Here is a 27,761-nt window from a genome sequence, read left to right as displayed (position 1 = left end):
AGGAAGAGGAAGTGGAGCGGGCTGCGAACCCACGTGGGTCCTGCGTGTGCTTCTAGGTCCTTGGAACCCGGTCCTTTAAACTCACCCCCGGCTTAGTAGACATGGGTCGTTCGGGGAAGTTGCCCTCCGGGGTCTCGGCCAAGTTGAAACGCTGGAAGAAAGGCCACAGCAGCGACAGCAACCCGGCCATCTCCCGCCACCGCCAGGCCGCCCGCAGCCGCTTCTTCAGCCGACCCTCAGGTAGCAGGGTCGCGACCCAAGCGCCGCCTGCGGCGGTGTTCTGGGTGGGCCTGGGTCTCAATGGATTTCAGCCTCTCTGCAGGCCGTGGGGCCCAAGCATCGGACCTTTCGTCTCCTAAAATGTCCGATCTGGAGCCTGTTGTAAAGGTCCACCCTTCCCATTTAAGAGATGCAGAAACTGACTCCACAGGAGGGAGATGACTTGGCTAGGGTACCACGAGTATCAGTCAGTACTCACGTCTGTAGTTAACCGTGGTGGCGCTTTACAAAGCGCTTTCACCCTCATCTCTTTCCCAGGCCCCTCACTGCAGCCCCCACCCGACTCCCACCGGCGAAACTTTTACCTGGAGGGTTCCCTTTCTGAATCTGATAAGTTCTAGGTGTACAGTGGACTGCTGAGGCAGACCGCGTTCAGAATTTAGCCTCACTGGTTGGGGGCCTGGACTCCGCCTGTTTGTTTCCTAGGGGTAGCTCTTGTTCTCTTAGCCAAAAGGAGGTTCGGGTAAGAATTGGGGGCCTTACCCTTTGCCTCCGGTTCTCAGTAAAGAGCGACTTGACAGTTGATGCGGTAAAGTTGCATAATGAGCTGCAGTCAGGATCCCTGCGTCTGGGTAAAAGCGAAGCCCCTGAGACTGCCATGGAAGAGGAAGAGGTGGGACCAGCTCTCACCGAGAAGTCTTCGGGCACCTTCCTGAGCGGCCTCTCCGACTGCACAAACGTCACCTTCAGCAAAGTGCAGCGCTTCTGGGAGTCCAGCTCGGCTGCCCACAAGGAGGTAGGGGGGACTCTCAGGACAGCCGGAGGCTAGTGAGGGGAGGCCAGCTGACTGCTGTCCGGTGACAACAGGTGGAATCTCTGGATGATGTGTCACCCCTCCTACCCTTTGTGTCTGCTGCTTATTACCCCTCCTAGGGCAGGTTCCACTTTCTGCTTTTTCTAAGAACATCTTCCTGGCTCAAGTGTAAAGTCCCTCAGGGTATTTTCCTGACAGTTTTCAAATGTCCAAAACATTTTTTGCAAACATTTATCTCTTCAACTATACTTAACACAGGCCTTTTTATATATTGATAGAATGTTTTCAGGAAACATTTGTTGAGTAAATTAATACTGAATAACAGTGGTTAAAAAATGTTTTATCTAACAAGACCTAAATGTTATTTACCTTTTTTAGTTTATAAATTATATATACATATATTTTCATTGTTTAAATGAAAAAATGTCAAAACTATAAATGATAACAAAGTGAGGTGAGTAGAATAAAATATGAAAGTTGTTCTCCCAGCTTAACTCCTTTGTGGTAGTTACTGTTAACAGTAACAGTACTTTTCTAGACCAAAGCTGTCGAAAAGAGATGTAATGTGAGGCACATACATAATTTAAAATTTTCTAGTAGCTATGTTAAATAAAAGTAAAAAAGATGCAAGTGAAATTAACCTTAATTTTATATATCTCATTTAACCTGGTATACCCAAAATATTGTTGTTTCAACTTATAATCAATATTTTTAAAAGTGAGGTGTTTTTGCATTACTTTTATCGTACTAAGTCTTCAAAATCTAGTCTGACACCTCCATTTGGAGGCTAAATCTTCATTGGCAATACTTAATTTGTATTTAAAGTTCATAAAACTTACAGTTGCAAAAGTAGATTCATATACCCAAGTAGTTCTAAATCTGTTTCCCAATAACTGGATAAAGTATTTGTTTTTAAATATAAATAATTTACAAATTTTAAGATGCAGTTCCTCAGTCACACTAGCCACATCTCAAGTGCTCAGTGGGCTCTTGTCAAATTACCGTTGTAGACTTTTTTACCCACATTTTGTTTAGGTTTACTGAAATGCCATTATATTTTATATATACTATTCTACAACTTTTTTCGCCACTGATCAGTGTTTCTGAGTTAATCTATGTAGTTGTTCACCATTATTTTCAATAGTTACATAGTGTTTGAATTTGTCATTATTATACAATGAGTACATTATTAATCCCTTGTTGATGGCTGCTTTATTGTTCCAATTGGTTGCGGCAGTGAACACTTGTGCTTGAGTGTTTACACATTTGTGCAGGTATTTCCATATATAAGGGGTAGAGCCTCAGAGGTGGGTTTTGGGCAGATGTGTGAGTTTTCCTGTTGCTGGGCCCCGTGTATGTTCCCCTGGCTCTGCTCTGGCTGCTGCTCATCTTGTCTGCTCTGGGCTTTATCAGGAGAATAATTTGTGAAGGAGGAAGGAGAAGAGGCTACCCTGCGGTGGGGTTTGATCGGAAATAGATGTCATAGGTACCTTCTCCCTCATGTGCAGATCTGTGCTGTCTTGGCTGCTGTCACCGAGGTGATACGCTCCCAGGGTGGGAAGGAGACAGAGACTGAGTACTTTGCTGCCCTGGTGAGTGGGTGTGACTTGCAGGTGGGCGGGCTTTCGGAGTAGCATGTTATTCAGGCTATAAGGAGAAGGCAGGGGCCCCTGCATGCGGGGGTAGAGAAGGACAACCTTAAACAGGTGAAAGCGCTTCAGTTATTCTCAGGTGGCTTGGTAAGCCTGGTGTGATTTGCTACATTATTCTTGTAAAACAAAATCCACTACTCTTATTTATTTTTTTCTCCTAATCCATGAAACTGAGTTACACCCAGGGGATTCTCTAGTAAAATTGTTTTCAAAGTATAGTCTGGGGGTTCCCAAGACCGTTTTGGGGGTTGGTTAAGTCAAAATTATTTCCATAATAATGCTAAACCATCATTTACCTTTTTCACTCCCATTCTCTGATGACCGTACCCTGGAGTTTTCCAGAAGTTACGTGATGTCTGATGACATTTTGACAGCTCATGGAATTGTGCTTGCATATTTGTGTGTTTTAAAAAATTCTCAGTTTTAATTTTTAATATGATAAATATCAATAGGTATAACTTTTGTAAACCAAATCTCTTTGGGGAAATCCTCAATACTTTTTAAGGGTGTAAAAGTGTGAGAACCACTGCTGTGGAACAGGGGCCAGCAAACTATATAGCCCATGGGCATAATCTGACTCGTGGCCTGTTTTTGTATAGCCCTAGGACTGGGAATGGTTTTTACATTTTTACAAGATAGTTAAAATACACAAAGAAGAATACGCAGCAGAGACCATATGTGGCTGCAAAGTCTAAAGTATTTATTATCTGGCTCTTCACAGAAAAAGCTTCCTAACCTCTGCTCTAGACTAATGAAGCAGATAGCACTATATGGTTTTCATAATGTGGCAGGCAGTGTTCTAAATGTCTGATATATATTAATTCAATTAAACCTCACAACAACTTATGATCCCTATTTTACAAATGAGGAAACTGAGTCACGGAAAAGTTAAGTTGCTAGTCCAAAGTCACAGTGGTGGAGCTGGGATTTGAACCTCTGACACCAGCGTTCTTGGTCATAACCGACCTGCTGGGCACATGGTGCCCGCATACCCCATTTGCCCAGCGTGACACATTTCCCATTCACACCCCATGGTCTGGCCTCAGATGACAACAATGGAAGCGGTGGAGTCCACGGAGTCTCTGGCCGCTGTTGCTTACCTGCTGAACCTCGTCCTGAAGCGGTGAGTCCTGGCTCCTTATAGGGGGAAGAAGGGAGTGGGGGTGGAAGGGAGGAAGAGGACCAGGGAATTATTAAAAGGAACAAAAAGATGCTAAGTATCAGGTGGCATTCTACTGGCTCAGCCTCCGGGGTGGCCTGGGATGTTACAGGACAGAGTGTGAGTGCTGGGGCCTGGGCAGGGGCAGCCCTGTGCAGCGAGTGGGGCAGGAGGGACAGGGTGGAGTGTTGAGCCACGATGTCTGGGCATCTGCAGCCAGGGGGCAGGTGGGGAGAGGGCTTGGGGGAGTTTATAAGGGCCCATCTGGTGGGTAGTGGTGAGCGGGTTGTGGAGAAGGTGGGGCAGGCAGGGAGCTCAGGTGCCATGGAAACGCACTGAACTGGGTGTCAGAAAGGGTGGGCTCGCGGAGTGACTGGGCCAGCGCTGCCCCGCTCTGTCCAGCTTCTCCTCCAGACCAGCTGCTCTCAGAGGCCCCTCTAGTCTTCTGACCTTCTTTCTTCTCTCCCTGTAGCGTGCCCAGCCCTGTGCTCATTAAGAAGTTCTCTGATACCTCCAAAGCCTTCATGGATATCATGTCAGCCCAGGCCAGCAGTGGCTCCACCTCTGCCCTCCGATGGGTCAGTGTTTGGGTCTCGGTGTCCCCCTGCCGTCTTCCAGAGCCCATCTGATTTGACTACAGCTTGGACACTCCTTGGGAGGGGTATAGGCACTCTGTGGACCCTCAGAAAGCCCTTTGGCATTTCCTGGAGTTGGTGAGAAGCCGGGCTCTTTCCCACCTGGGTGAAGCAGGTGGAGCTGAGAGACTGCCTCTCCTCTGAAGGTCCTCTCCTGCCTGGCCACCCTTCTGCGGAAGCAGGACCTGGAGGCCTGGAGCTACCCCGTGACCCTGCAGGTGTACCATGGGCTGCTGAGCTTCACTGTGCACCCCAAGCCCAAGGTGAGGCCGTGGGGCACCAGGACGTGGGAGGGGGCAGCCACTCTAGTAACCGGGCTGGGCCTGGCCTGCTGAGTGGACTGGGGAGGTCGCCCTGAGCGCTGGGCTCTTGTCCAGAGGTTCTCCTCCTGCCTGAAGCCCTATCTGCTAGCTCCTCCTACAGGAGGGAGGGTCACAGTCAGGCCCATTTGAGTCTCTGCTGCCTCATTGGTCAGTGACGTGTTTAGTTACAGTGGCAGGAGAGTGGGCTGGAGGGGGGCTTTGAGTCACACACACCTGAGTTGAATACTGGACTCACTGGTTGTGCTGTGACCTTGGGCAAGTTACTTAACCTCTCTGAGTCTTGGTTTCCAAGCTGTAAAATAGGGATGATAATAACAACTTGGCTGTAAGGTCACGGTGACACTCTGGTGCTCCCCACAGGCCTGCTGCAGGTCCTGGCTTGTAGTAGGTGCCCAGTAAGTTGTGCTTGGCCACTCTGCTTCCTCCTGAAATTTAGGGCCGGGAACGTGTAACAGTCGTAAGAGTCACTCCCTGTGTTAAGTGCTCTGATCCCAGGCAGGCTCATGCCTCCTTCCCTGTGTATCCCTCCAGTGGTTCCCTCACTTGCTTCAGGTCTCTGCTGAAACGTCATGTCACTGAAGTGACACTTTCCTGATCGCCGTATAAAAAGTAACAGCCCCTGTTTTATTGTCTGCAAAGTCCTTTTACCTTCTGGTGTACATTTCTTTATTTCCTACCTCCCAATGAGTTGTTGGTTCACTGCTGAACTGGTGGACACTGCATATTGCTGGACGATTGCATGAATGAAGGAATCCGTGTTGTAAAGGTGAGACACTGAAGCTCAGAGATTAAGTGGTCTGGTTTGCTCAAGGCCAGTTGGTGAGTTAGCAGAAGAGCAGGAATGGAAAGCGAGGTCTGTCTTACTCGGCAGCCCAGGAGTCCACACACACGCAGCCCCAGGCGTGTCCTTGGCCCTGTAGGAGGTGTGCGATCAATGCTCACTACTGGTGGTCATGAGAACCACACACACTGCTGGTTGAACACGACCCGGCCCTGTCCCCCTTCCTTGCCCCTCAGATCCGGAAGGCTGCCCAGCATGGAGTGTGCTCCGTCCTCAAGGGTAGTGAATTCATGTTTGGTGAAAAGGCCCCTGCCCATCACCCTGCTGCCATGTCCACTGCCAAGTTCTGCATCCAGGAGATCGAGAAGTCTGGAGGTGGGGAAGCGCAGTTGAGAGTGGGCGGCGGGAGGCAGGGCCTGCTGCAGAGAGTGGGCTGGAGTCTCAGCTGCCCTCTGTCAACCAGGCTCCAAGGAGGCCACCACCACGCTGCACATGCTGACCCTGCTGAAGGACCTGCTGCCCTGCTTCCCGGACAGCCTGGTGAAGAGCTGCAGTGAGACTCTCCTCCGGGTCATGACTTTGAGCCACGTGGTAAGCTCGGGCCCCGGCGCGTGCGGACGCGCCGAGGAGGAGGGAGGGCAGAGCTTCAGACCCCAGGCCCGTGGTGCTGGCACTCAGGAAACTCACTGTTCAGGCCAAAAGCAGGGGCCAGGGTCTCCCGGCCCCTGCGCTGCTCTTAGCTACACCCAGGGACAACATCTCATCCCCGGTGTCAGATAGACTGGGCATCTTCTGTTGGGAGATGAGGTGAGGGAGAGGGTGGAACCATGGCGGGGCTGGTAAAGCATCAGTCCTCCCCCTACCTTGAGCTCTACCCCAGCCACAGACACGGTTATTTCTCTCTGTCTCTCTTTTTTTTTTTTTTGGCATACTTAATAACGTCAGTATGACAACTTTAAAGATACATAAAAACGATCCCTTGCATTTGATATGCTAGCACAATTCTGTTACTCTCTATGTATTCTCTTATACTGTTTGTTCACATACGTATTTTAAAGCATTCATTATATAAATAACATGATCATTGTTTAAAAGGAAAAAAAAACATTCTGAAGTATATAAAGTAAAAAAATAGAAGTCTCTTTTTTCCTCCAAGTCTCATTTCCTAAGATAAATAGTACACAGACAATTTGCCGTGTATCCTTTCAGACATTTTCTTTTTAGGTAAGCAAACACATAAAAACGTGAAAATACAGCTATAATTATAGTATGTCAACGATTTGTAGCCTGCTTTTTTAGCCCATTATGTTAAAAAAACACTTTGTTCACATTTCTCCATTGTTCTTGTTTAAATCATTTTTTTCCTGGTGGCTGCCAGGACTTACTGAAGCAGCAGTCCTCTGAGTGTCAGGTGTAGGAGGCATGTTTGAGGTTCAGGGGGCCCAAGTCCCCGCAAGCCCACCGGCTGGAGTGGGATATTGAGGAGCGCAGGGCCACCGTGGGCTTTGTGGTGGGTTCCCCACTAAGCCTCCGTGTCCTCTCCAGCTGGTGACAGCCTGTGCCATGCAGGCCTTTCACAGCCTCTTCCATGCCAAGCCAAGCCCGGGTACCCTGCCAGCAGAGCTCAACGCCCAGATCATCACGGTGAGGCCTGATGGGGGGACGGGGACATGGCTGTGCTGGGCGGCGGCCCTGTTACTTGTCTGCAGAGCGAGGTTGGATGGGCCGGGTTGGGCCGCCCCTGTGTAGGAGTCAGGTAGACGGGCAGCCAGGAGACTGGCCACCAAAGCCACATCAGTGTCCACGGGAGCTGGGGGCCCTGACTCTTGACTTTGTGGTAGTTAACCTAAAATACCATTCAGCATGGTCTCATGGTATTAACAGGTACCTTGAACAAAGGTTCTCAGTGTTAGGGATCTCTGGGTGGATTTGGGGAAGGGGGCACAAAGCCCCCCCAAATTGCAAAATGTGTGTATATGCTCACTTACATTTTTCCGGAGAAGGGTTCTGGCTTTTGTCAGGTTCACAAAGGGTTGTGTGACCCAAGTTATTCTTGACTGCTCCTCGAGACTTTTTTCCCATAGAAGCAGAAGCGGAAGGGCTTCATTGAGCAGGGAAAGGAAGGCCAACGGGGCTGTGAGTGCAGGGGGCCCCGTGTGCAGGCCCTGGGACAGGATAGTCACGGGGACGGCTGTTGCCTAGGGATGGGAAGGGGTCGTGTCATTGGGCTGCTGCTGAACACACTTGCTCAGTCACCTGCTTATTCCCTGTCCCGCCCCTAGGCCTTGTACGACTACATTCCCAGCGAGAATGACTTACAACCCCTGCTGGCCTGGCTGAAGGTCATGGAGAAAGCCCACATCAACCTGGTTAGGTAGGGATGCGGTGGAGGGCGGTCCCTTGGCCTCCAGCCAGGCCCCCTGCACTGCGGTACAGATGGGAGGGACATGAGCCGGAAGCTGGAGGGGGTGCGGCTTTCTGGGGGGGTGCGGTTCTGCCCGAGTGTGTGCAGACCAGCTCTTGTGTTCGTGAAGGCGGGGCCAGGTAGCACAGCTTGTGTTAGCCAGGGCTGCTGCCTTTCCTGCCAGAGCTCCGAGGAGCTGAGCAGCAAGGCGGCCGAGAGCACCTTCCCCACCAAGAGGTGGGGCCCGAGTGCCATCCTGACTCCTGTCACCCCCGCCGGCTGTGCAGCTGGTTTACTTCTCAGAGGATATCATCCCCTTTCTGCGGCTCCACCCTACTCCCCACCTGGGTTAATGGTCCCCTCCTCTGGGATCCTCAGTCCTGCGAACCCAGTTTCTGTTTTGTGTCTCTGTCATAACAGTCACTCTTTTTACACGGGCCTCTCACTGTTGTGGCCTCTCCTGTTGCGGAGCACAGGCTCCGGACGCGCAGGCTCAGCGGCCAGACCCCACAGAAGCCTTTTGTGTTGACAGGCTGCATCGGGACCTGGGACTGGGCCACCTCCCTCGCTTGTTTGGAACTGCGACAACCTGCCTCCTCTCCCCCCACTCGCAGGTGGTGACAGCTGCCACCCAGTGCCTTCAGGTACCTCAGCCCCCAGCCCAGCTTTAGCGAGGGAAGCAGAGAGCCTTAGAGCTCCCAGAGCTCACCCCAGGCCTCCAGCTGTGTCCTGGGGAGGAAGTTCTCAGGGTGGGGGTGAGCTTCCTAGAAGCTTCAGGAAGCAGTCACCTGGGTAGGCTGAGTGGCACTGGGGGGCTGTTTTGGGCCCAAACAGCTGTGGCCTCTTTTTGCAGGAGATCCTGAAGGAGTGTGTCGCTCCCCACATGGCTGACATCGGCTCCGTGACCTCCTCGGCCTCAGGCCCTGCCCAGTATGTCGCCAAGATGTTCAGGTGAGAACACAGCCTCTGCGTGAGGAGGGAATAAGGTGTGCCTGTAGAAAGTTCCTCGTGATGACAGGTACTCCTCTTGTCACTGTGGTGGGCCTTGCGCACACTGCCAGAGCAGCTGCTGTCGGTTTGAGCACTGGCCACACTCCATGTGCCATAGTGTCATGCTCATGAGTGTGGACTTGGGGGCCCGTCATCTGGGGCTAGTTCCTCCACCTCTCAACACCTCAGGGTCCACATCAGTCTAATGGAGGTGCGGATTGAATGAGGTCATATATGTAAAGTTCTCAGAACAGTACCTGGTGCGTAGTTAAGTTCCAATAAATACCAGAAATTACTGGTATTCCTTACAGTTCTAGGAGATAGGTGCTGACCCCATTTTACAGACTGGGAAAGCTGAGGTCACTCAACTAGTAAGTGGCAGCCTGACCGCAGAATCTACTCTACTCATGTGCTGTGCTGCCCTCCATGCCTACAAGAGAAGCCATTCACAGACCAGCCTCCAACCACCCAGGCCCTTCCAGCCGCCAGTGAGGAGCTTCAGAGCACCAAGAGGCTAGGATCTTTGGTGTTTCCTCTGGGTCTGTCTGCTCAGCTCCAAGGTGTGATGCTTTGGGTTCTGTTCCTTATGAGGACATAGGCCTGTTTCTTCTGGATACACCTGGAATGAAGTTTCTGGAAAACTGAGGAATAGAGCTGCTCCACCCCCAGCTCACCCCTTTCCCCACACTAACCCCTGTTGGCCATTCTTGCCTAGAGCCTCTGGGGCTCGACTTCAAGAGATGAGCTGACCACAGCGTGCCTGGGCCGGAAGGGGCTAGCAGCCGGCCGGGCTTCCCCACTGCTGTGGCTTTGCTCCCTCTGCCCAGTCCACCTGTACCTACCCCATCTTCCCACCTCTGGTCAGACCGAGAAAGCATGGGACAGTGACAACACGGGCTTTGGCGGCCCAGTTTGGCCACTAGAAGAGTGACACTGCTGGGCTACTTAGTCCCTCTGAGCCTCAGTTTCCCCATCTGAGGATGGAACAAATAACCTAGCTCACAGCTGTTTTTTGAAGTGTGAGGATTATATAAATGAAACTCTTAGCACAGGGGGTACTTGGTAAACACTAGCTCTCCCCCTTGGCCTTTCCTGGGGCCTCACCCTCGCCGTGGTCTGTAGTTCCTGGTGCCGGCCATGGACTTCCACGGCCCTGACTGCCCACTCCCTTGGCAGGGCAGTGGAGGAGGGCCTGACATACAGATTCCACGCATCATGGAGCTCCGTGCTGCAGCTGCTGTGTGTCTTCTTTGAGGCGTGTGGGAGACAGGCCCATCCCGTGATGAGGAAGGTGACTGGGGCAGCGGCTGGGCCGGGGCAGGAGGTGGCTGGGGCTGCTAGAGGGGCACGTGTCTCCGTTACCTCTGCGCTTTACTCCCCCACTGCCAGGGTCCACTGCAGGTGCCCAGTACTGTGTCCCCAGGAAGGCGACTGGGCCAACGTGGGAGGAACGAGAAGAGGGCTAAAACCACCCCTCCCCCCACCGCCTAATGCCTTCTCACTAGTCTTAGCTGGAGTTGATGGTTTTGAAACTCACAGGGAACCAGCGTGATTCTCCCTCACCCCTATCTATTATCTTTTAATTTTTAATTCTCTAAATTTTCTGTAACAGGTGAGCATAGTACTTTAAGCAGCCTTAGGTCCCAGGGAGGTTACCAAAGCCCAGAGTAAACCATTTAAGGCTCAGGGATCACCCGGAGATCCTCCCCAGCTCCAGGAGCAGGTGGGAGCCTGAGGACAGGGCACAGACCCCTCACCAGCAGGCGGAGCAGCTCACGGCCTCGTGGGGCCTTCCGCAAGGGTAGGGCCTTCCTTGAGAGGCCTGGCCCGGGCCCCACTAGATTAGGTTGGCAACACCTGGCTCCTGTGAGAGGTTCTCAAGGAATGAGGCTCGCAGAGGGGCTCTGAGGGGCTGTAGTGAACCAGAGGGGGCAGCTCTGGTCTCGAGGGGCAGCTGCTCCGCAGTGCCTGCTAATTTATACTAATTGTATTGTGGGTCTGCGTTTCCCATACCTTCCCGGTTTTCAAGATAAACCGGATATCTACATTTGTATATGAAATCTCCTGATTTTTACACTTTACTAACAAATACAGAATTTCTTTTTAAATCCTGGGGCATTGAGGAAGGCTCAAACACATCCAGGAGTTGAATTTGGTTAATGGTCTGTGACCTCTGGCGAGAGCATAACCTGACCCCACACCCCCGACCTCATCCTCTTGGAGACTTTGGCCCAGCCTCAGCCACGGGTGCCTGTGCTGCAGGCCCGTCTTAATGTCTGACCCGCGTCTCTTTGCTCCAGTGCCTCCAGTCCCTGTGTGACCTGCGCCTCTCTCCCTACTCCCCCCACATGGCAGCTCTGGACCGCGCAGTGGGCGCTGCCGTGGCCAGCATGGGCCCCGAGGTGGTTTTAGAGGCTGTGCCTTTGGAAATTGATGGCTCTGAGTAAGTGCAGCCCTGCTTGGCTTCCATTCCAGCCCCAGTAGAGGCACGTGGCTTGTTCTCCGCTGGGAGGGTGTCCACACCCTCGGCTGACGTCTCCACGTGCCGTGTGGGTCAGTGGGGGCGGCCAGAGCAGGACCTGTCCTGTTCCTCGGCTCCATGGGGGGACAGCTCCAGGCCGTCACCCCTTCCTCACCGCGCCTCCCCCTCCTCCTCCCAGAGAGACTCTGGATTTCCCTCGGAGCTGGCTGCTGCCCGTCATCCGAGACCACGTCCGGGAAACTCGACTTGGTTTCTTTACCGCTTACTTCCTGCCTCTGGCTACCACCCTGAAGAGGAAAGGTACGGGCCCACCACAGTCCTGGAGCCTCACTGGAAGGGTCGGGAAGGGCTCCTGGTCCAGCGCCCCAGCCTTAGGACGTTCGGCAGCCTCCCTGGGCCGAGCAGGTGGTCAGCCAGCGCTTGAGCGCCGTCATCAGCGGGGTCCGAGGCATGGCCAGGCACCCCTGCCCTGAGGCAGGCAGACAGGGGCCTTTTCTCCCACCAGAGGAATAATTAGACAAGTACACACCGATTTATATATACAAAGGTGTTCCAAGTAAAAATCCCGACACAGCCCACACATCCCTCAGTGGGGCTCCAATGAAGTCAGTCATAATAAAGCCCCACCGTGGGACACAGAGTGCTCACTGTACAGAAGGAAAGAGACTGACAGGGGAATGGACGTGTGTAGTCCATGGTGAGCTGAGTAGATTAGATTGAAAGCTCAGCTCAGCCGCTCCACCGTTTGGTGACTTCGGGCAAGTTTATTCAACTCCCCTGGGTCTGCTCATCATCTGTAAAATGAGGGCGATAATTGCGATGGTGTGAGGATTAAATGCAATAATCACGTAAGTGCACATTACACAGGCTGCCATGTCGAAACTGCTTGATAAATGTTACCAGCTTTATTCTCAAGTAAAACCAGGTTTCAGAACAATATATTTATAAGACAATCCTTTTTACGTCTTTAAAAGTGTGCACGTGCTTGGAGAAATATAAGAAGGTCAGAAATGGGGAGGAAGATTGGCGGGGGAGATTGTGGGGAGATGTCGCTTTCTGTTTTACATAGGTCTTTCCATTTTTTTAGAACAAACGAGTGTTTGTTTAATAATAAGTGTTATGTTTCGTCTGTGGAGCAGGGGAATCGCCCATATTCCTGTCCTCATCATTGGGCTTTTGGTTTGGGTAAACATGAGGCCTGTCAGTCAGGAGTGTGCCCAGGGTCACACTGTGTCCTGTGTCACTCTAGCAATGGACCTGGCCCAGGCAGGCAGCACAGTGGAATCCAAGATCTACGACATGCTCCAGTGGCAGGTAAGGGGTCAGCTGGTGGGTGTGAGGAGGACAGGTGGGCACAGGTTGCTGGTCGTCACTCTCCTCTATCATCCCCTCCCTCCCCAGATCTGGACCCTCCTGCCTGGGTTCTGCACGAGGCCCACGGATGTGGCCACCGCCTTCAAAGGGCTGGCACGGACGCTGGGCACGGCCATCAGCGAGCGCCCAGACCTGAGGGTCACTGTGTGCCAGGCCCTGCGCACCCTCATCACCAAGGGCTGTGAGGCGGGTACGTGTGGGCTCTGGGGTCGGGGCTGGTGGAAGATGGCTGTGATGGTGCGAGTCCCCTGACCCTGCCTGTCCAGCTCATTGCTTGAGCCACCGCTAATCCTTTTCAAGGACCTGAGTGTCCACTGGGGACCCGAGGAGTTAGTAGGATGCTGAAAACGGCCCCTTCTCTTTCTTTACTCTCAGTGTACTGACAGCTGCTGGGAGTTGTCCAGCCTTTACGTGGGGCTAGCACTTGGCTGGCCCCATAGACTGTGGTGGCCCCTCGTCCTCTGTGCTCTGGCTTCAGCCTCTCCTGTCCCAGAAAAGCCCCAAACCCATGACCCTGTCACAGGTCCCCCAAAAGAATGCCTCTGGGCTGCAACCACAGTGGCCTTTGAGGCAGGGTCATCTCCTGGCCCTTTTGTGCAAACTTTGGTCCTCCTGCCAGAGGCCGACCGTGCTGAAGTGAGCCGCTTTGCGAAGAACTTTCTGCCGATCCTGTTCAACCTGTACGGGCAGCCCGTTGCGGCTGGAGACACCCCAGCCCCTCGCCGGGCCGTGCTGGAAACCATCAAAACTTACCTCACCATTACTGAGCCTCAGGTGACCTGGTAGAGGACGGGGAGGAACAGTCTCCGGTGGGTGAGTGTTGGGTTGGGGTGTTGGAAAGGTCAAGACCCTACCCACCATGGCTCACTTGGCCCTCTGCCCCCAGAAGAACAGGGGGCCATATGCCAGCAGTAGGCTGGGTTCGAGCCTTCTCAAAAGGGAGGAGAGGAGGGGGAAGAGACGAGGGTGCAAATCTGTGACCTGCTGCTGCTGTGTATTTTCTCTTGAACAACTCCCTCCTTATCCCTTTGGGCTGCCAGTTGGTGAATGGTTTCCTGGAAAAAGCCAGTGAGAAGGTGCTGGACCCTGCTAGCTCTGACTTCACCAGGTAAGTGCCCCACTTGAGCTGGGGCAGCCCAGGGAACTAGAGAGTATGTCTAGCAGAAGCTCTGTGTATCTGTCTGGAATTATTTAGGAAAGTCTTGAGATATTGAATGTCCCAGCTCTACCCTGAGGCCTGACCAGTTCCTCCATCCTGGAGCACCATTGTAGTCTGCTAGGGAAGTGTGAGGACCCTGGAGACACGCTGCCCGGATTCAAATCCCAGCTCTGCCCCTTACAAGCTGTGACCTTGGTTGAGTTATTTATCTCCTCTGCTCTGTGCCTTCATCTGTAAAATGGGCATGATGATAATGCCTGCAATAGAGTTGCTGTGAGGATTGAAGGGGTTAAGACATGTAAAGCGCCGGGAACAGTGCTGGTACCTTACGAGTGCTGAGTTAGGTTACAGGCAGTGATTATTGTTCATGGGCTCCTTCGAGGCCCCTTGTCCTCCTCACCCTGACCTTTCCCACCTCCCCCGTACCCAGTAGACACGAGGACACTGATAGTGCATACGCTTCCCCAGCCTCCACTAAGCTCCTCCTTGGTCTCCTGTCCCTGAGCAGATTGTCCGTCCTGGACCTGGTCGTGGCCTTGGCTCCCCACGCTGATGAAGCCGCCATCAGCAAGCTGTACTCCACCATCCGGCCCTACCTAGAGGTGAGCCGTGGAGGCCGGGAGCCCCACACGCCCACACCTGGGGGGGTGCGTGGGCCCTGTCTCCATGCCTTGCTGCTGCCCAGGATCGGGTTTTAATCTGCTTTCTCATGGCATGGCTGCCCTTTGTATCTGTCTAGCCCTGTACTCTATCATGTAGGTGCCAGAGTGACAGAAATGCACGGCCATGCTTGGGCCTCACCTGCTAAGATGCCTCTTGTAGAGCCGAGGCCTGACTCACTCACTAGGCCCATCACCGCCTGGCCTGATCTTCATCCTACCCAGCCTCATCCCCCTCTGAGCAAACCTGCCACTCCGGCCTCATTAGGCTGCTTTTAAGGGTTCCAGATATAACAGCCCCTTTGTGCCTTTGCACGTGCTGGGTCCCCTGCCTGCTGTGGCTAACCCCTGCATGCTGTGGCTAACCACCAGGCAAAAGTCAGGCCTGCGTGACCTTCTGAAAACTGTCACCACTGCAACAGTATAATAAGCAGTTACCCAACAGCGTGAGAAGTGCTCTGGTGGAACGTGCAGGCAGACACACAAGTCCAGGGCAGAGTCACCTAACCTTGGGAGAGGTGTCCCGGCGGGGAGCGGAAGGGATGGAGGGCTGGGTAGGCTTCACTCCCCTCAGCGTCCCCTGCCTGGCCCAGAATCAGCCTCTCACTAACCTGTGTTCTCCCTGCCCTCCCATTGGATGTCACGAGCTCCAGAGGGCAGGGCCAGCTTCTCTGAGTCCCCCCCCAGGGCCAGTCACAGCTCACGTGGCTGCTCTGTGCATGTTATTGGACCGGGTGAGGGTGGGGGGCTCCCCAGCCCCCTCTCTCACCCACCCCTGTCTACCATACACCCTCCCAGAGCAAGGCCCATGGGGTACAGAAGAAGGCCTACCGCGTGCTGGAGGAGGTGTGCGCCAGCCCCCAGGGCCCTGGCGCCCGCTTCGTGCAGAGCCACCTGGACGACCTGAAGAAGACCCTTCTGGACTCGCTACGGAGCACCTCCTCGCCCGCCAAGAGGGTGCGGACTCCAGGGGCCCCGCTCTGCCCTAGGGGGGACGAGCAACACCAGGAGAGGACCAGCGTGGAGACGCTTAGCGACTTCAGGGGCAGAGGTGGCACTGAGGGTCCTGACTGTTGTCCCCCTGTCCCGCAGCCCCGTTTGAAGTGCCTCATACATATCGTGAGGAAGCTCTCCGCCGAGCACGAGGAGTTCATCAGCGCCCTCGTCCCGGAGGTGCGGGGTGCGGGAGGGGAGTGTGTTGTGATTTGGGGTTCCTTGGAATGGGGCTCCTGAAGGCCTACCAGGATCGGGGAGGGCAGTAGTGGGAGTGGGGGTGGGCTGGATTCACTGTCTGGGAGCGTGAGTGCCCTTACCCGTCCGCTCTGCCTCAGACTGCCAACCCTGGGGTGGCCGGCTTGGGGAGCCCGTGCTAACGGGGCTGTCTGGGCAGGTGATCCTCTGCACCAAGGAGGTGTCGGTGGGAGCTCGGAAGAATGCTTTTGCGCTGCTGGTGGAGATGGGCCACGCCTTCCTTCGGTTTGGCCCAGACCCAGCAGGTGAGGCCCGGGTGGCATGGGGCTGGGGTGGGCGCTGTGCTCCCGGCCTGGGTGAGGAGGCACCCTGCACTCACCCATCAGAGAGAAAAGATAGAGGGAGCTGCCGGGCAGTGGCCCTGGGCGGGCTGCTCCTCTCTGGTGGGAGCCCCCCTTCCGGTTGGGCCCACGATGCAGCGCACACGGTGGGCTCTGCCCTGGGCAGCTCCTGCTCTCTGCCCTCCCAGAGGCCCTGCAGCGCTACCTCGTCCTGATCTACCCCGGTCTCGTGGGCGCTGTGACCATGGTCAGCTGCAGTATCCTGGCCCTGACCCACCTCCTTTTCGAGTTTAAAGGTAAACGCTATTTCCTTGAAGGCCTGGGAAGCCCTCGGGGTAGGAAAATGCCCAGGAGGTCAGGACAGGGTGGCTACCGAAACAGGGAAAGGTCCTGGGAGGGAGGACGAAGAGCTGGAACCAGGCCTGACCGCCTCCCGCCTCCTCTCCTGCCCAGCTCGGCTTTCCTCATCCCACAGCTGCCCGCATCCCGCTTTCAGAGTGGGTCGGAGGAGGTTAGGTCCCACGCCTAGATTTTCGTCCCGGTTCTGCCTCTTACCAGCCATGTGACACCTTGAACAAACTTAGGAACCTCCTGGAACCTTACTCTCTCATCTCTAAAATGGAGGAGAAAACCAGCACCTGTTCACAGGGTGTCTGAAGGACTAGAGGAGATGCTGGCAGAAAGTGACTAGACACGTGCCAGGCACTTGGAAGTGTCCCCCAGGTGTCAGCTCCCACTCTTGTGACGCGGCAGGGGTCTTAGGTCTGGGTGGGGTTCCAGATGTCTCTGACAGTGGCCCTCTGGCCACCACAGGTTTGATGGGGGCCAGCACGATGGAGCAGCTGCTGGAGAATGTGTGCCTGCTCCTGGCCTCCCGTACCCGCGACGTGGTCAGATCAGCACTGGGCTTCATCAAGGTGTCAATGGTCGTCATGGACATGGCACACCTGGCCAAGCACGTGCAACTGGTGGTGAGTGTCCCCTTCCCCTCGGCCAGTGGCATAGTGGCCCGCGAGCTGCCGGCAGAGACCCAGTGAGCCTTGAGGCCAGCCAGCTTCAAACACTTTTCTGGCTACACGCTGTCTTGTGCAGCAGAAGGTAATGCAGGAGCCCTGGAAGAGACCAGTGGTGGAGGTAAAGGGCACAGCACCCAGGCTGCCACTTGTCACCCCCCGCAGCCCCTCCACAGCAGCAGGGGCTCTGCAGGGCAGGGGGCGGTGGGTAGGGCCACCCCTTGTTTTACGGATAGCAAACTGAGGCCAGAGATTTTCCCAGGTCACAGTGCTAGTGAGAACAGTCCTGGGAACAGAACTGCGACTCTGGGCTGTCCCTCGGAAGGGACCCAACCCTCCCTTTTTATTTTCCCTCTTGCACTGTGACCTTCTGGGTTTGAGAAGGCTTCTCTAGATGCCCCTGCTGGGCTGCAGAAGGGCCTGAAGAGCCCTCTGGTATTGGGTCCCTGGCCCCCTCCTGCTGGGCATAAGGCGTGCAGCAAGCTGGGACTGTCCTGTGAGCCCTCCGTCCACTGCACCCGCCACCTCAGTTTCCCACTTCCAGCTGGGTTGAATCGCATCAGGGCTCTAGGTCCCTCTTGCCTGTCATCTTTGCATCTGGCCTTGGGTTGGGTCAAAGCGAGAAGGGGCAGATGAGAGTCAGGATGCCTGCCCCTGCCTGCCAAACCCTGCCGCCTAACTGGGGCCAGCGATGGGGAGGACGGCCTGAGTGGTGACCTGTCCTGGAGTGACTAGGGTTTATACAAGCCTTCAAAGGATCGAGGGGGCCCTGCACCACCAGCCTCACTGAGGGACACTGCAGATGATACCTGCTGGCCACGTGTTTCTCACGAAGGCTGGAGTGCGGTCCAGCCAGAGATTCATGCAGGGCAGTAGGAGGGACTCGTGGAACCAGGAGAAACCCATGGTGTGGGGGGCAGACAGGGTGAGGGGGCGCATCTTCCCCCTGAAGCCCCGCTGCTCTGCCCCGCAGATGGGAGCCATCGGGAAGCTCTCGGACGACATGCGGCGGCACTTCCGCATGAAGCTTCGGAACCTGTTCACCAAGTTCATCCGCAAGTTCGGGTCTGTGCCCTGACTGGGAGGGAGTAGGGGAGGGGTCGAGGGGTTTCCAGTCCCACCAGAACCGCTGCCGAGAAGGGGCCAGGCTGGGGGGCTGGAAGGGCTCTGGCTGGACACCTCGCTCTGGATAGCGCTCTCTGGCCCGGGCACCTCACCGGCCCGTCTCTACGGCCTCAGGTTCGAGCTGGTGAGGAAGCTCCTACCAGAGGAGTACCAGAAAGTCCTGGTGAACATCCGGAAAGCAGAGGCCCGGGCCAGGAAACAGCGGGCCCTGAGCCAGGCCGCAGCGGAAGAGGAGGTGGAGGAGGAGGAGCCCTTCCGGGGCAAAGGCGACAGGTGAGACCCGTGGCGGGACGCTGGGGGCCGGGTCTCCCCTGGCCCGAAGCCTGCCCAGGCCGTGCCCAGCTGCCCTCCCTCTCCTGGAGCGCCTGACTGGGGCTTGTCTGTCCTTAGCATCGAGGAGATTTTGGCTGACTCGGAGGACGAGGAGGACGAAGAGGAGGAGAGGAGTCGGGGCAAGGAGCAGCAGAGGCTGGCCCGCCAGAGGGGCCGCGCGTGGCTGAAGGAGGGTGGCGGGGACGAGCCCCTCAACTTCTTGGACCCCAAGGTGGCCCAGCGAGTCCTGGGTGAGTAAGAAGCGGCTGGCCCGTGGGCACAGGGGACAGGCTTGCCCTGGGCCAGCTTTAGAAGTGGAGTGGCCTCTGGGGAGGCCTGCGGGCACCCTGGCCTCCCACACATGCACATCACAGTGCCGCGGGCACTCATCCAAGTCACAGACCCAGGCTCGTCGGTTCTGATGAGGGTGTGAGCGGGCTAGGACGGGCCTTCCACCTCCTCACCTCCCGACTCTGCCCCGCCAGCCACCCAGCCTGGGCCAGGTCGGGGCAAGAAGAAGGACCACGGCTTCAAGGTGAGCGCCGACGGCCGGCTGATCATCCGTGAGGAGGAGGATGGCGACGCCAAGATGGAGGAAGAGGAAGGCGCTAAAGGTGGGGCCACCTGCCCATTCAGGAGCTGCAGCTGGCCTGGGCCAGGGCTGCTCTCATTTGCTCATTCATCCACTCATTTATTTGTTCACTCAGCGACCATTCTGGGGGGAAACATAGGTAAAAACAGATATAAGGAGCTTGTATCGCGGGCAACTTTCTCAAATTTTTTGTTTCTCAAACTCTTTTGACCACATTGAGAAATCTTTTTATGGTGTAACCCAGCCATTTATACAGTACTTCCATAATTCAAACAAAACTTTCAAAAGGCAGTAGTACTTCCTCTTACCATCTGTGATACACTGTTAATCTCTCTTCTATTGTATTCTGTTCTGTTCTGGTTATTTGCTTGTCCTCCTCCTTTTTGAAAATGTTTGTGTTTTTTTATTCCAAGCGTAAACTTGGCTGAGGCCTGGAAGCTCATTTATTGGTGAACAGAGCCAGACTCTCCCGAGTCATTGTCTCCTGTTGTCCAGGGGCTGCTCAGGTGTAACATCTCCAAGTCCCATTTCGTCTTTCCTGTTCCCTCTGCATTTATCTCTGTATTCACGTATCTCTGTACATATCACGTAAGATCACAAAAGCCTGGGTCTTCTAAATTTTATGTCTTCCTCTTTATTTTGGTTCTCACCACCTGCTCACCGCAGCCACTCAACCAGTGCTGTCACTGCTGCCCCTGCAACCCGACTTACTGGTTTTGTGACTGTGGACAGTCATTTAACCTCTCTGTGCCTCAGTTTCCTCACTCCAAAGCGGGTGTAATACCAATACCTACTTCAGAGGGTTGTAATGAAGATGAAATGGTGACCTGAACAGCATATAGAGGTGCTGGGGATAAATGTGGTGACACTGTTTCCAGATCTGGCCTCGTCATTGTCCCCTTCTCACCCTCAGTGTATCCCGTCTCCTTGCTCCCTTCTTTTTTTTTTTTTTTTTTTTTTGCTGTACGCGGGCCTCTCACCGTTGTGGCCTCTCCCCTTGCGGAGCACAAGCTCTGGACGCGCAGGCTCAGCGGCCATGGCTTATGGGCCCAGCCGCTCCGCGGCACGTGGGATCCTCCCGGACCCGGGCACGAACCCATGTCCCCTGCATCGGCAGGCGGACTCTCAACCACTGCACCACCAGGGAGGCCCTCCTTGCTCCCTTCTTGCGCATGGAACCCTGACGCTAAAAATGCCCACCCGCCCCCCGCCCCCTGCCCCCCACCTTCCCAGCCCCTCTCCACTCTTTCAGATCCAGTGCAAGTCCTTCTTTGTGACCTTTGCATGGGCCCTTGGCTTCAGCCGTGTTCCCTCAGAACTCCCGACAAGCCCAGGGACTGCCAGGCTTCCGTACTTAGTCACACGCTTCTTATGACGTTTGGTTGTTGATTGACTTCACTTCAGTTTGTCTTCCCTCCAGCTGATCAGTTTCAAAGTTCTTTTTTTTTTTTAAATATACTGGTAGCTTTTTTAAAAAAATGGTAAAATATGCGTAACATGTAATTTACTATCTTAACCATTTTTAAGTGTATGGTTCACCAGCGTGAAGTACATTCACATTGTTGTACCGCCTATCACCAGAGCTCTTCATCTTGCAAAACTGAAACTCTGTACGCATTAAACAGCAACTCCCCATTTCCCCCTCCTCCAGCCCCTGACAGCCACCATTCTGCTTTCTGTCTGTATGAATGTGAATTTGAATATGAGTCGAGGTTCTTCATGTAAGTGGAATCATTCAGTATTTGTGCTTTTGTGTCTGGTTTATTTCACTTAGCATAATGTTCTCAGGGTTTATCCGTGTTGTAGCTTGTGTCAGAATTTCCTTCCTTTTTAAGGCTTGCCTTATTCTGTTGTATATCTAGACCACATTTTGTTTGTCCATCATCCATCAGTGGACATTTGGGTTGCTTCCATTTTTTTTTGGTTTTTTTTCTTCCACTTTTTGACTATTGTGAATAGTGCTGCTATGAAGATAAATATACAAATACGTCTTCAAGATCCTGCTTTTAGTTCGTTTGGGTATACGCCCAGAAGTGCAATTGCTGGATCATATGGTAGTTCTGTCTTTAATTTTTTGAGGAACTGCCCTACTGTTTTCCATGGTGGCTACACTATTTTACATTCCCACCAGCAGGACAGAAGGGTTTCAGTTGCTCCACACCCTCTCCAACCCTTGCTGTTTTCTGTTTCATTGATTGTAGCCATCCTAATGTGTGTAAAGTGGTATTTCATGGTAGTTTTGTTTGCATTTCCCTAATGATTAGTGATGTTTAGTGTGTTTTCATGTTTGTTGTCTATCTTTTTGGAGAAATGTCTACTCAAGTCCTTTGCCCATTTTTGAATTGGTTTTTTTTTTTTAACATCTTTATTGGAGTATAATTGCTTTACATTGTTGTGTTAGCATCTGCTATATAACAAAGTGAATCAGCAATACGTATACATATGTCGCCATATCCCCTCCCTCTTGCATCTCAGGTGGTTTCTTTTTGTTGTTGAGTTATAGGAGTTCTTTATTTATTCTGGATATTAACTTTTTATCAGACGTATGATTTGCGAATACTTTCTCCTATGCTGTAGGCTGCGTTTTCATCCTGTTGGTGTGTCCTTTGACATACACAAGTTTAACATTTTTAATGGACTCTAATCTATCTTTTGTTTATCTACCTTTTGTTGCCTATGCTTTCTGTTGGTTCATACTTCTTTATATCGCCACACAATGCCTAGCACAGATGCAGGGAAAGGTTTTTAAGTAGGGGAATAGGGCAGTCTTCCCAGCAAAGTGGAGTGTATGTGGGGCTGCGGGAATGCCTGGCTCCCCAGGAAACCTGGGGCTTTCTTAGAGTCTCAACAAAAGCTGTATTCACTTTAGAAGTCAGGTCACTGCTTCCTTGAGGGGCTGTCGTCCGTGGGGCCCAGGATGGGAAGGAGGAAGGGGCAGCATCTAGGGGTCTTATCTTCCACAGGATAGGTCTTCTGGGGCTGGAGTTGGCAGCCCTTGCACCCTGATGAGCCGGGAGGAGGCAGGTTGAAATTTGTGTGGGCTTTGGGAGGACAGGGGTGCTCCTTGAGTGTTCACAGGTCTCTCTTCTTATTGGCTCCAGGGGAGGATGAAGAGATGGCTGACCTGATGGAAGACGTGGGCATCAGGAGTGTAAGTAATTCCTGCTGCTGGAGGGCCGGGGCCCTTAGACCTAAACCTTGGGCCTCACAGCTTCTCGCCGTCTCCCCGCTCCCACACACTCACTTGCCCTGCTTCCTCACTGCTCAGTGGAGCCTCGGGGTGGCACACGGCAGGCAGCCCAGGGCATGCAATGTCACGGCTGACCCCTCTGTGGGGTGTGGAGAGAGCTTGGCTCCCTCTGAAGCACCCAGTGCCTCCTTCGGTGTTGGCTGTATTGTCCAGCTGAAGGAAGAAAGAGACGGTCCCTTGTCTCTCCACCGAGGGCATGTGCTGTGCAGGCAGCAGGGGCAACAGCCGGCCTGCATGTTGCCAGGGGCCGGCTCCACTTGGGGGAGGGGCACCCACCACTGAGGAGTGCCGAGGGCCCCATGTGTCACCTCACTAATCCTCCCAAGAGGTAGGGACTCTCTATCATCCACAGCCTGCCCGAGGCCACAGGGGTTGTTAAAAGTGCATGTCTCCGGCCCCAGACTGAACTCAAATCCCAGCTTATATGTAAAATGTGTGGCACTTAGTCACACTAAGGAAGTGGTGGCTGTTCATCGTTGTCACCATCATCATCATTATCACATCTTTCCTGGAAATCTTTTTCTGGCTGAAGCCTGCCAGATTCCTTGAGCACATCCTCACAGGGGGCTTTGCAGTCCCTCTGCAGCCTACCCTTGTTCCTGGCCAGGGGAACTGACGGCGGCTGTGGAAGGATGGCCCCCAGGTCAGCAGAGCAGGGCTGGGGCACCTTGTCTCACGGCACCGAGAGGGTCCCAGGGTGGCCACGCTCCTGGTTGGCTCATGGCATCCATCACCTGCCATTGGGATCCCTGGGGGCTTTTTTTTTTTTTTGGTACGCGGGCCTCTCACTGTTGTGGCCTCTCCCGTTGCGGAGCACAGGCTCCGGACACGCAGGCTCAGTGGCCATGGCTCACGGGCCCAGCCGCTCCGCGGCATGTGGGATCTTCCCAGACCGGGGCACGAACCCGTGTCCTCTGCATCGGCAGGCGGGCTCTCAACCACTGCGCCACCAGGGAAGCCCTCCCTGGGGGCTTTTTTGCATAACAGTTGCTTAGTCTCACTCCTCTGCCCTCAGTCGTGGGAGCATAAAATGCCAGGGTGCAACTGACAGCTGCAGTTGCCAGTGGGCAGAACTGTTGCCAGGTGCCAGCTGAACCAAGAACAAACTGAGCCGTCACCTCCATGATGCGGCCAAAACCACATTTCCAGCCCGTTTCTGTTTCTCCACGAGGAGCCCCTTCTGCTGGGTCTCAACTAACAAAACTGGATGTCCTGGTTCCCCAGACACACTTGTGTGTGCTGCAGCCTCCTTCCCTTTACCTGGCGCACCTTCTCTTCTATCTGGCCCCTAAGCCAGTGAATGCCCCTCAGGTGCCTTGGGTCCCTGGGGAGCTTTAGCCTCAGGAATCTGTAGTTGGAACAGGCTTCCCGGGCAGTGTGGGAGAGACACTGTGGGGCAGCCAGCCCTGCGAGCTCAGGTCTCCCCACACAACGGCCCTCCGCCTTGCCTGGTTGTCAGTTTCCGGGCTCAGATCTCCTGGTGGGCTGGGCTGCTGTCAGGCCCACCTCTCCCTCTTGGAGCTCCCAGCACGGTGCCTGGCGGGTAGCATTTGCCTCGTGCATACAACTCCGGAGACGGTAGCATTGTTGAGCGACTGTAATGACTGACTTGAGCAGGGGTCTCCCACCTGCCTGAGGGCCCCGGGAGCACAGGAAATGGGTCTTGTCCCCTGTATCCCCAGGGCCTGCACTTAGTCAGAGATCAGTGAGTCTGACTAATGGGGAGGGTGCAGTGGAGGTCATGTGAGACGAAGTACCGTTAAAGCTGTTCTCCCCAGAGAGGCTGAGGACCTCATCCCCGTTAGGAAGGCTGGGCTAAACTGAGGTCAAGGTGCCCAGACGGGCAGCTGTAGCCCTGTTGGGGGAGTTCAGCATGGAGAGGCCTAGCAGTGGAGCAGCCGACATGAGCTCTGCAGTGAGGACCTGGGCTGGAAGCCGCGCCTCTGCTGCCGAGCAGTGTGGCCTTGCCTGGTTACTTGCCCTTTCTGAGCTTTTGTGTCCTCATCTGTACGGGGGATCGAGTGCTTGGCAGAGAACCTTTTCTATTAACGCAGGTTACGATTCCTTTTGCGGCTCCCATTAGTGAGTATCATCGTGTCCTCTTGTTTATGAACTTTGCTTGTTACCTCTTTCTAGAAGAAGCACCAGAAGCTCAAGCACAAAGAGGCTGACAGTGAGGAGCTGGAGATGCCCCCTCAGTACCAAGGTGAGGCTTCCTCTCTCCTCTCTTGCAGCAGGTTCCCTGTCACCTGCACTAGGCAGGGTGTGTTGCAGGCAGGGCCAAGAGGTTGCATGGCCTGGTTGTACTCAGTTGGCACCAGCAAAGATTGGCTGATATGTCCCATAAGACTGGGCTGGGGACCAAGGGGGTCTGTGGGTGAGGGAGAGCCTGGGGGTTAGGAGATCTGTGCACAGAGCCCCCAGCCCTTCTGGAGAGCCCCTGAGCCCCATCTCTTCCCCACCCACCCAGGCTTTCCTGAGACTTTTGCAGCCCACCCTTCTCCTGGGAGATGTCTGCCTCTCTTTTCTGGCTTTGAGTCAGGCCAGATTTGACCTATGTTGAGGGTGGCAGTTGGGAGGGCTGCCCAGGGAGTTCCCCTGTACAGTTGTTTCTGGGCTCCCAGGCTGTTCCTTTCCCCAGAGTAGCTGCTAGAGGTACCAAGGTGGCTGCCCAAAGCCAGGAGAAGCCTCTGTTGCCTCACCTTTGCCTCCTTTCCCCCAAGGCAGCCCCCGCAGGGCCCCTGCCCCCAGGCCCTCGAAGCAGAGCTCTTGCTCTGCATCTGGAGGTCCAGGGGCTCCTGCGGGAGGTCCCTGATGCCAGTAGCAGGTATGCTGTCAGAGCCCCACAGCATCCTCACCCAGCTGGAGTGCCTCAGGGCTCCTTCTCGTTCTGTGGCCCCCCAGGCCAGGGCCCAGCTCACGTCCTCTGCTCTGAGATGGTGTGGTGCAGAAGCAGTGGTACCACACGATGCAGCAGGAGGCCTGGGTTCAGGACTGCTTGGCCAGCTGCTCTTAGCTGTGTGACCTTGGCCTGGTCACGCTGCCTCTCTGACCTTCTAGTTTCTCACCTTTAAAGGAGATTCATCTGGGTCATCTAAGAGAGCCCTCCCTAGTCGGCACTGTGTGATTCCATCCATGACTGTGTGGAAGTCCGGGCTGGAAATAACACTGGCCTTGGAAGCACTTCGATCTCTCAAAGCCGCAGTTTTCACGTCTGTACGATGGGATAAGAGCTGCCTTTCTAACTCACAGTTTTGGTGTGAAGCCTTAGTGCCTCATTTTACAGATGAGCTTAAGAGGCTCCAGAAAGTTAAGAGCCTTGCCTGCGGTTAGAGCTGGGAGTTGAACCCCAGTCTGTCTGGCTTCAAAGCCTATGTTCTTTTCCCCAGAACAAATGGAGCAGATTTAGTTTGGAGAGGGTGAGGTAATTTATGTTAGTCGAGGATATATGTGTTTCCAGAGGTCACTGGTAGGTCTCTGGATTCAGGTCAGTCTGAGGAGCTCAGTGGTCTAATTGTCAAGTTGCTGGACAGTCCCTTCTCGAGGAAGGTCTTTGTCCTTTGTTGGTAGGGGACAACCATTCGGTCCTGGCTGTGACTCATCTCCCCAGCAGCTCTCCGGGGAGAAGGCTGCCCGATTGCCCTGGCCTTGCCTGACTCATGGCCTCTGTGTTCCCCCTCTAGCGGGAGGCTCTGGCATCCATCGCCCTGTGGCCAAGAAGGCTACCCCCGGGGCCGAATACAAGGCCAAGGTAAGAGCTGCCGGTGGGGCAAGGACTCTCCTGGCAGAGTCTCTGGGGAAGTGCGGGGCAGCTGTGACCATCACTGCCCTGGGGAGGCACCTTTGTGGAGCCAGCCTGAGGCCACACTGAGGGGTACACAAAGGTTTTGTTAGCACCTGAAGTCCAGGCCTTGTTGGATGGCTGTCCAGGGCTGCAGAAGCTCTTTGGCACCACCTGAGGCAGAGAATGAAGGGAAGGGAGGATTCAGCCTGTCAGGTCAGGGGCAAGGGTGGAAAGAGAAGCCCACCCTCCTGGCTGACTCTGTTTCTCTCGGTGAGCAGAAAGCAAAGGGTGACATGAAGAAGAAAGGTCGGCTCGACCCCTACGCCTACATCCCCCTCAGTAAAACCAAGCTCAACCGCAGGTACGGCGTGTGCAGGGTCGGGGGTGAGGGCTGTGCTCGTTACACTCTCCACTCGATTGCTCAAGTCTCTTCTGGTTTTTTATTAATTAATTTTATTTATTTATTTTTGGCTGCGTTGGGTCTTTTGTTGCTGTGCATGGGCTTTCTCTAGTGTGGTGAGCGGGGGCTACTTTTCATTGCAGTGCGCGGGCTTCTCTTGTTGCGGAGCATGGGCTCTAGGCGCATGGGCTTCAGTAGTTGTGGCTCATGGGCTCTGGAGCGTAGGCTCAGTAGTTGTGGCGCACGGGCTTAGTTGCTCTGCAGCATGTGGGATCTTCCCGGTCCAGGGCTCGAACCCGTGTCCCCTGCATTGGCAGGCGGATTCTAACCACTGCGCCACCAGGGGTCCCGGTTTTTTATTCTTACTTTTTCGCATGCACCTTCAAGTATCCTTGACTTGAACTGCCCTTTTAAACATGATGGGTGTGGTCTGCACGGATCACGTGCCACCCACCACCTGGCAGCGCCCCTTCTCCCCTGTTCCTGCTGGTGCTGGGGTGGGGACACCACCCTTTGATGTTATGGGAAGGGGGGCTGCCTTTTCTCGACGAGACGTGACCCTTCTGATCCTTGTCCCTGCAGGAAGAAGGTGAAGCTGCAGGGACAGTTCAAAGGCCTGGTGAGAGCTGCCCAGCGGGGCTCCCAGGTGGGACACAAGCTCCGCAGAAAGGATCAACGGTCCTGAGCCCCGGGACCCCCTGGGCTGCTCTGTGGTCCAGCCTGAGGCCCCTTTTTAGCCCTCAAGCTGCCATGACGCCAGGTCCAGATGCAGCAGTCAGTGGGAGAGCCTGGACTCAGAATGACTTGTTGGAACCAGGACTGGTTCCCGGAGGTGCCCTGGATTTTGGAAGCTCCAAATGGGAGTCCTTCTTTAGAGATGTCCCTGGGGCCTGGAGATGGGAATGTGGCCTCAGTGCCTCTGGGTAGGCTAGCAAGAAGGCTGTGCTTTCCGTCCAGAGTGTTTGCAACAGAAGAGATGGTCTTCCTTTCCTCTGGCTGCCTGTCGCCATGTGGCACTCTGCCTGGCTGCAGTCTGGCTTTGTGAGATTTGCTATGATCAGACGTAGAATAAAGATGCAACACTATGTGTTGTACCTAGAAA

General features: G+C 54.4%; 1 protein-coding gene across 2 annotated transcripts; it reads left to right on the top strand.

Moving 5' to 3' along the window:
* RRP12 (ribosomal RNA processing 12 homolog) lies at positions 1–27,761 on the top strand. Of its 2 annotated transcripts, XM_004268400.4 has the most exons (34): positions 1–240; positions 783–1,015; positions 2,542–2,625; positions 3,732–3,808; positions 4,317–4,422; positions 4,626–4,742; positions 5,820–5,958; positions 6,047–6,174; positions 7,129–7,227; positions 7,866–7,957; positions 8,520–8,631; positions 8,841–8,938; positions 10,154–10,268; positions 11,278–11,420; positions 11,638–11,759; positions 12,709–12,773; positions 12,861–13,023; positions 13,453–13,607; positions 13,874–13,941; positions 14,501–14,594; positions 15,450–15,608; positions 15,744–15,824; positions 16,042–16,147; positions 16,372–16,479; positions 16,997–17,154; positions 18,170–18,261; positions 18,436–18,594; positions 18,712–18,884; positions 19,119–19,247; positions 22,327–22,376; positions 24,612–24,681; positions 26,159–26,226; positions 26,538–26,620; positions 27,242–27,761. In XM_004268400.4, the coding sequence occupies exons 1-34, from the start codon at positions 102–104 to the stop codon at positions 27,342–27,344; spliced, it is 3,888 nt and encodes a 1,295-aa protein (XP_004268448.2). In that variant the 5' UTR covers positions 1–101; the 3' UTR covers positions 27,345–27,761. The 2 variants fall into 2 exon arrangements, with proteins under 2 accessions (XP_004268448.2, XP_049553404.1); XM_049697447.1 differs by lacking the exons at positions 1–240; positions 783–1,015 and having other exon boundaries at positions 3,691–3,808.

The sequence above is a fragment of the Orcinus orca genome, chromosome 14 (assembly GCF_937001465.1).
Source record: "Orcinus orca chromosome 14, mOrcOrc1.1, whole genome shotgun sequence".
In the NCBI taxonomy this organism is placed as follows: domain Eukaryota; kingdom Metazoa; phylum Chordata; class Mammalia; order Artiodactyla; family Delphinidae; genus Orcinus; species Orcinus orca.
The sequence above is the reverse complement of the archived record's forward strand: the minus strand, read 5'-3'. Positions and strand labels throughout refer to the sequence as shown.